The sequence below is a fragment of the Pithys albifrons genome, chromosome 16, assembly GCF_047495875.1.
Source record: "Pithys albifrons albifrons isolate INPA30051 chromosome 16, PitAlb_v1, whole genome shotgun sequence".
In the NCBI taxonomy this organism is placed as follows: domain Eukaryota; kingdom Metazoa; phylum Chordata; class Aves; order Passeriformes; family Thamnophilidae; genus Pithys; species Pithys albifrons.
In genome coordinates, this window is record NC_092473.1 from 10,866,535 (window position 1) to 10,875,226 (window position 8,692).

At 41.1% G+C, this 8,692-nt stretch overlaps 1 protein-coding gene across 1 annotated transcript; it reads left to right on the plus strand.

The window, feature by feature from the left end:
- Positions 1-5,259: 5,259 nt before the first annotated feature.
- Positions 5,260-7,604, plus strand: FOXL3 (forkhead box L3). Its single transcript, XM_071571234.1, has 3 exons — positions 5,260-5,382; positions 6,152-6,320; positions 6,674-7,604. The coding sequence occupies exons 1-3, from the start codon at positions 5,276-5,278 to the stop codon at positions 7,154-7,156; spliced, it is 759 nt and encodes a 252-aa protein (XP_071427335.1). The 5' UTR covers positions 5,260-5,275; the 3' UTR covers positions 7,157-7,604.
- Positions 7,605-8,692: the final 1,088 nt, after the last annotated feature.

Below are 8,692 nucleotides of genomic sequence, written 5' to 3' on the forward strand. Positions count from 1 at the left end.
TTGGAATGAGACCATGTTTAAGGTCCCTTTCAACCCAAGCCATTCTATGATTCCATGACAGGTTTCTGGTGCAACCTTGCACATCCCTACTGTGTTTCATATCATCTATCTGCATACTCAAAGAGGGGATTTAATTTTATGCTCCTAAGAAGGAAAAGAATTGCAAATCACAAGCAGCAGACTCTGAACCTCTGCCTCACATCTCCATGTCAAATAAAGAAATGAGGATGTGTCCTTTCAACATCCCTCCAGCAGAATGTAAAATTTCAGTTGTCCTTTTAGGTGGACACAGTTTTGTCCAACCAAAAGTGAGTTATTAATTAATTAATTAATTGTAAAGCTTTTAAAAAAATCTTTTCATCACTTTTGTGTTTAAGTAGAAAATGTATTAAAAAATCATTCATGAATTTAACCTAATAAATGGCTAAAAGCCAGAGACCTGTCCATGTTCTCTCTCCACTGTTTTTGAATCCATGACTTCATGGGAACAGATGAAAAGTCATATATTGGAGTGATAATTTGTGTGATATTACCTGCAATCAGCCCTCCAATGACAACATGAACAGCTCCAGCAGGAGCTCCCAGGAGCTGTCTCACGAACCTGCAGGCTTTCTCCACAGCTCCTGGCTCCTCACCCATTCACTGGTTGTCACTTTACTGTTTTGAGAGCTTCTTGCTAGAAAAGGATTTCTTATTCTTTGGGAAAGGTAGAAAATGTTAGGAAAAAAATTATTTTCCATTGCACTGGAGAGTGATGGGATGGGGAACCAGGTCTGCACACCAAGCAGACGAGAAAGTACCATCTGAACTCCTCCCTGGCCCACAGGGACATAGAGTCCATGCTGGTGACAATGTGGTCACAGGTCTTCACAAGAGTGTGGAAAATCCTCAGCTTGGCCAGATGAAATATCTAAAGGAAAAAAACAAACCAAACCAACAAAACCCAAAAACCAATGAAAACCCACCATGTTTTTAAACAATAATCACAATGCAGGAGTAGGTAGGAGAACTAGCTTTTCACCCTGAAAATCCTTCTTTTCCTACTTTTCACTACGAAAACACACTCAGAATCTCCAGGAATGGGTTTTCACATGTGTCTTGTGAATCTCCATATCTAGCTAGGGCAGGGATAATATGTCTGAGCCAGTTTATACAATTGCTCACTTATTTGCCACCTCTAATGTGATGAATTGTTATTGAAGGTTTCTTATCCAGGATCCTGTTTCAGTAGAAACCCGTACTGTGTTTTATGCATGAGTTTTACACTGCTGCAGCTACAAGGCATGCAGATGAGGAATGCCTCTCCAAATAACCCCCTAGCTAGGAAATATAAACAATTCTCACTGAACTCCAGCAGAAAACCACAAATTGTGGTGCAAATTTTATTTCCATGAAGCTCTACATACGAGCACAGAAGAGATGTGGAAAGAAAAGCAATTCAGCTGATGGGTGTGGGGGAAGCAGAGAGAAATTTAGGGTGAAATGCAGATGCACAGTGTGGCAAGACTCATCACTTTCCTAGAAAGGAGCATCATCAAGCTGAATGCCGTAAGATCCCTTAAAGTGGTTTCCAGTGCCATTGCTGCCTATTACCCAACCAAGAGTGGAGAATTCTCCTTCTCCTTATTCTATATCAAAGCAACCAGGAGAATAAGTACCACCACCTGCATTTTTCAATGCTTTTCTTTGTTTGCCAGAGCTAGAGATCTTGTACTAAAAAGAGAATGGTTTACTGGTGGTATAGACTTCTTTTGAGGGATTCAAAGCCTGCTGAGAGCCACTTGTTTCCACTGATTTAAACCAGAAGAGGATACATTCAGATTGAATATAAGAAAGAAATTCTTTATTTTGAGAGTGGTGAGACACTGAAGAGGCTGTCCAGAAAAACTGTGGATCCCTCACCTCTGGAAGTGTTCAAGGCCAGACTGGATGGGTCTATGAGCAACCTGGTCTATTGCAAGATATCCCTGCCTATGGCAGGGGTTTGGAATTAAATGATCTTTAAAATATCCCCTCCAAACCCCCCAAAATCTATGATTTTATGATAAACTTAAAAGGTTTGGGAAAAGTATTTATCTGCAACTAGCTCTGACTTCTAAGTTGAAGAGAGAGCAGGAGGATTCATGCTGCTGGGAGATGGCAGTGTACACCAGTAACAAAACTGGATTGTCAGAGTTCAGTCCTAAACACTGAGCTGCCTTCTGTTATTCTGTTATCCCATAATAAGAAGTAATTCAGCCCTGTTTGGATTTATGATGGCCTGAATTTCATGTACAACTTTCATAATCTCTGTCATAATTACAAAAAGTGCAAATAACTTTTTAATATCAATGTTTTAAAAATTAGTCAAATCTATCGTGGCATTTTTATTGCCTATTTACTATCTGAAATCAAATGGTTTACAACTTTGTGTTCTGAAAATATACAACATAAGAAAACACTAGCCTGGCAAAATTATGCTTTTATGATAATGACAGGGATGAGTTATAGTTACTCCAGTTAAACTGTAATGGCTGCACAGATGCTGGGAAGAAACTATTGTACAACATGTTCTGCCACCACAAGCATGGCACCTGCTCACTCCACCATGGTACATACAAGAGCATGTTAGCATTCCATTGTGAAAATTGTTTTCAAGGATTATAATTGGACCATAAACATTCACTTGGGGATAAAATATCAGCAGGCAGGCCTTAAAAATTACCTTGAGAAATATTCCTCCAGTTTTGCATATCTGGATTTCAGTAGCAAGTTTATGAGAGATCATATATAATTGCTTTCTGATCTCATAGGACTCAAAAATGGTTTGCTTTCTTCTTAGGGCCTGTATGAATTTGCAGTAGGTGAATGTAGTGGTATTTACAGAGCCAGAAATTAAGTCCTCCATCCCACTGCTGGCACTCAGGATGTAATAACATATATCCACAAATGATGTGTTGCAAAAATGACAATGGCAGGAGTTTCCTGTATGCCTTGCCAAGCTGCCCCTGCACCACCACCCGTGGTCCCACTCACTCCTGAGGGACACACACTGGTTGTTATGACCTTCCTCCTTTTGCTCAGTTAGTCTCACAAAGCAGCCACTGAAATGGAAATTTAATCTAAGTGCATTTTGCACTGAAATGGGTGAGGAGTGCGGTGTCCATGAGCTATTGCACATAGAGCAGGTCTAAACAACACCTGTAATGCACATTGTAGGTGTGTTAGACATGGGCAAAGGGGCTACACTAACCACTGCAAGAAAATACAGGAATAGAGGTAAATAACTTTACAAAATAAAGGACACTGCAGTTGTTTGCTCTAATTCCTATTACAGAAAACTTTACCTATTAATACTGTCAGTAAATATGTAAGGATTTTGCCTTAGCAAGGCAATTGTCATAAATGGATTATGAAGAACTGTAAAAAGGATACTAACAGATTGGGTAAAATCAGAGTCAACCAACCCAGTTCTGCTTTTGGAAATTGTTATAAATCAGAAGCAAGATTTTTTTAGCCTTTGGTTTCAGTTCCTGGAATTTCAGTGAGGTAAAACACCTCCAAAGAGAAGAACTGCTGCAAGAAAATCAAAGTGGGCATTTACTTTTGTCTCAAGGATCATAGTTTTTAGTGAGGGAGAATCTTCCCAAGCCTGTGACCCAGCTTGTTCTTTATTTTAAACCTTCTAGTCCAGCTGGGCAGAGTATGAATGAAGATCAGACATTATATATGTCATTCTCCACCACTGAATCTGTTTTATCTTACTCAGTATTAAAGCCCTGCTAATGCCTTTGGCAGTAGTAGCTGACCCTTTGAATTAACACCTCCTCTGCAGTGGATGCCTCATGCATATGCCTATTGATGTATTTTACAGTGGAGATAATTTTTATTTTGAGTATCTGCTCTGGATTCATGTTTCCAAGAAAACACCTTTTGTGTATGTTTTTTTTCATGCCATGTATTTCCCTCTATGCCCTGCTATAATGTCTTGTTATATTGCACAGCAAAAGCCATCTTATGTCCATCTTTACCAGAACTCTAGGAGCCACTTAAGCATTGCTTTAAATGTCTCTTTATCACTCACATGAATTTCCCTCTAATTGTATCCTTTAACTCCAAAAGGGATTTGGGGATATACTTTGTATGAAAGATGCTATAGAAAACAAAAGTTGCATTGCTAGTGGTTCTGCTTTTATATTTCCATCCAGGGAAGCTCTGCACATCAATTTGCTTTCTCTTTTCCAGTACCCATTTCCTCCAGGGGCTAGTGCCTGGGACAGAGCTGTCTTCAAATAATTTAATTATCATGTGGCATACACCTTTTAAGTCCCCCCTGAAATGGTGCCTGATGCCTTTGGTTTACATCACTTGTTGGAAAACACTCCAAAGCATTGAAAAACTATTAAATTGTTACAGTATTGGATGCCAACACACAGGGCTATTAGTCTAATTCATCCTTCAGATCAAAGCCCACACAGGCAGCTCTCCTGCCTACAGCTATTTTCCTTTTACTTTCCTGCTTGACAGTAGTCCCTCATATCCCTCTGTTCTACTTTCTTTGAACATACAGATTTTCCTTTAGTCATGGAAATATAATTTATGTCTATTATACTGTATTATAGATTGCAGATCAGGACAAGCGCGCGTTACTGCCTGGAACGTCTGTTTATTGTACGTCGGGTTTGCTAAAAATAAATAAATAAAAAGCCACCCCGCTTCGCTGGGGAGAGAGAAATAAAGAGGGGGAGGACTCGGGGGCTCAGGGGGAGCTGCACTCTGCTCTCAAAGTTTAATTTCCAAGTAGAGACCTTGAAGCATGATTTATTAACATCATGCTGTTTGCTTTTGTCACGTTGTGGATGTGGCGCGGGGGGAGCGCTGGCCCCTCTCCAGCCTGGACCACCCAGCGCGCCGAGCGCAGCTACCGGCGCTGCACACCCCGGTTCAAAGGGTCACCCCAATCCATCGTCTCCCTCCATGGGCAACCACCCGTCTGTGCCACTCCGGGGGTGGCAACAGCAAGAACAACAATAACAAACCCACTCCCCTTCAACCCACCAAAAAAAAAATTTAAAAAATATCCTAACAGACGTGTTGTCTGGGACGCGAGAATTGCAAAAACAATCCCCACCCCACCACGGAGAATGTGTGTGCACAGAGGAGAGGGAGTGTGAGGAGGGGGGAGAGAGGGAACGAGACAGACAGAGGGGAGGGAAGAAGGGAGGAGGGAGTCCAAGCTCTGAGAAACATCACTCCATCTCTCTCACTCCACAGGAGCTGAACAAGGAGCAGGACGATGTTTGACAACACGCAGTACCCCTATAACTGCTTTAATTATGATGGGGATGATTATCCTACCTGTAGTTCTGATGAAGAGAAAAAATTCACTAGACCGGCGTACAGGTAAGATGAAGTTTTTCCAAGTCCTCCTATCTCTGGGGACGTTTCTGAGCTCTGGGATGGTGGGATCACAGCCTTCAGGGGAGCGTGGGTCCTCTCCTCAGGTGTGCACGGTGGGGCTGGCCCCAGTGCAGGCACCACAGATTTGCCTCCTCTCCACATCTGAAGTGTTCAAGATTTGTTCACTCCTGTGAGGGGTCACAGCAACTGTGGCATGCCCTGGAACCTCCAGATCTCAGACAGTCTTGAACCTCCAGGACCCCTGGGAGAAGGGGAATTAAATGTGCCTTGTGCCAAGGAGTGAATCAGATGCAGATAATCCCGGTGTGGTGGGAAGAGGTGCGGGGTAGGTGTTCACAGGGACATACAAGGTCCTTTCCAGGAGCAGGGAAAGTCTCCAGTGACAGTGTCTCTGAACCTGGTCTGTCTCACTGCAGCCTTCCTGCTCAGGGAAACTTTTCAGATGGAGTTTGAGAGGTGTGTGGTCTTTCTGCAATCCTCCTGCATCGGAGCCCTCTGCACTTTGTGCCAGAGCAGACAGCCCGGTCGGGATTCAAGTGCCTGACAGTAACACCTCTGCGTCACCTGGGGTCTCGTGGAGGACAGGCAATGCCCATGCTCAGGGCTTCTCCCTGGAACACCTCAAGTCAGGGTGCAGATCTACTAGGACAACTTTTGGAAGGAGGATATAGGCACCCATGTACCCATGTGGCCCTAAAAGCTGAGTCTGTGAGTAGGGCGATGGTGTAACAGCAAGTTTTCCTTTTTTCAGCTACATTGCCTTAATTGCAATGGCCATCCAGCAAAGTCCTTCAAATAAAGTCACCCTCTCTGGCATTTATGACTTTATAATGAAGAAATTTCCTTACTACAGATCAAATCAAAGAGCCTGGCAGAACTCCATCCGACATAACTTATCACTTAACAGTTGTTTTGTAAAGGTAAGATCAATAACTGTGTATTTACATACACACTGTGCATGACTAAAAAAAATATATGCATCAATAATCTCATCCGTAGGAAAGGAGGGAAACAAACAGCTGAGCTGCAAATCACTTAAAATCTCTCTGAGCTGTCAATTATAGAGATAAGGAGTATATCCTTGTCTGATGTGTGCTAATAGATAACAAATTGAAGAGGATGGAGTTTGCATCTTACTCATATAATGACAGAGAATAGGCTTAAAAGTCGTGTCATATGTGTTTACACCATTCTTGAATGTAAATGAATGCAGATGCTGAGCAGCAGCATCTGTAACACATACAAATACTGAACTGCCTTTAAATAAATACAGGTTCCCAGAACAGAAGGGAATGAGAAGGGGAAAGGAAACTATTGGAGCTTTGCAACAGGATGCGAATCCATGCTGGATCTCTTTGAAAATGGGAATTACAGGCGAAGACGGAGGAGGAGGAACGTGAAAAGGGAACATAAGGAGCAGAGACCAAGCAGAGTGAAAAGTCCTTCATCCCCCAGTATCTCTTCTACGGACTCTGCTTCGAACAACATTTCCTCTTCTGAAAGTAAACATGAAAGAATTGAATCGGGCCCAAAACTTCTGGAGCCTTGTGGGTTTGCTCCAAACAGCGTGACCAACAGGCAGAGCCTAAACAATTCCTCCTTAGCAAAATCGGATTCTGAAATTAAGTTTAGCATCGATTACATCCTTTCAGCCCCTGACCCTTTGCCTGTCCTGAGATCTCAATATAATATGCAAGAAAATAAATATCATCTACTGGAGGCTCAGCATATTAATCTCCAGTTCTGGACAATGTGATGTTATTTATTCATGGTAGCAAAGTCTGAGTCGCAGTTTGTTCAGCAGCCTCATGTCACTGAAAATCAGCGCCTGCCTCGGTTTCCTCCTGAGCAATACTCACAAAGGGTTACTGACTCACCAGCTGATGCTCTCTCTGTACCCAAACGACTTTCCTAAGCTTAAAACATAAATAACAGTTACAAATATCAGTTTTCACTGCACTGAAATTTATGAAATTCTAGCTTTATTTTCTAAACTGTCTTGGACATCATTTAACATGACAAAGAACTTCCTTTCTCAAGCAGAATTCTACAGAGAAGAGACTTGCTTATCACCCATTTCTTTATTAAATACAAAGTGAATTTGATCCCACTCTCAGTGGTGGAAATTAGGATTAACTCCACTGAAGTATATAGGTCAGAACTTAAGCTGATCTAAAATCCTGTAATTCTGTTGACTTACACTGACTGGGAATGTGTGTGTGTGTGGGGGGGGGGGGGGTGTGAATTTGTTTTCTTAAAAGGAATCACAGAAAATCACTTGGTCTTCCCTTATTTTTTATTTTAACATCATGTTTCAAACTGTTTTGCAGCTTTAATTCATGATTCATTAGAAAATGTAGTTATTAATAAGCAATTATTTTTTATATTAAGGGCAGAATTGTTTAAATTGTTAAAGTGAAGTTGCATTCAAAATAATTCTGAGAGAGCTAATTGCAAGTCTGCTGAAATCTGGCAGACGTTCATAGGTAATGTGACAGAAGTACAGAGCCTCTTAATGCCTTGGTTTAGAAAAAAAAAAGCCACGCTTATCCCCACATAGCCACATACTATCAGAAAGCTTCCTGAGCTGCTGCAGGGAAGTCCTTGACCATATTTCATTTAGCAAGTATGAAGGGAGACCCAGCTTTGCAAAAAGCTGTATCCAGTGGTAAGCAAAGCTAAAATTCCACCTACCTTCTGTGAGACAACTTGAATATTCCTATTAAACAGATTTGTATTGATCCTCCTTGCAAGCAATTACCAAAGTGGTGCTTGATATGATTTCATCAAAGCTGGTGAGATTCATAATTTCCAGCTATCAATGTTAGTTCATGAGCTCCATTTCTAAGAAAGCTGTTTCATTACCCTTTACTTGCAGTGAGAGATTTTGGAACAGAACCTGATGGACAATGATGAACTGTAATGGGCATTTAGGAACTTGCTTTTATACAACTTGTTCCCAATGAATTGCTTCCCAGCCTTAGTAAAGTCTCCACAAAATCTTGGCTTTGACTTGGCTACTGTAGTCTTCACCTACTGCAGATAAAATAAAATTATTCTGATGGTTTTAAACAATTTAATACAGAGAGATAAAATTATCTTTGCAACATGAACTAAAGATAAATGAAGGTATACGAGATAAGATTCAGCAAAATTGTGCTAGAGGTATACTCAGGCATGACTTGAATTTTTATGCAGAAGCTTTGACATTTCACTAAGTTATTTTACATTGTGTCTAATATATACTGTACATTTATACTATATATTCTTATATATTGTTATTGAGAAAGGA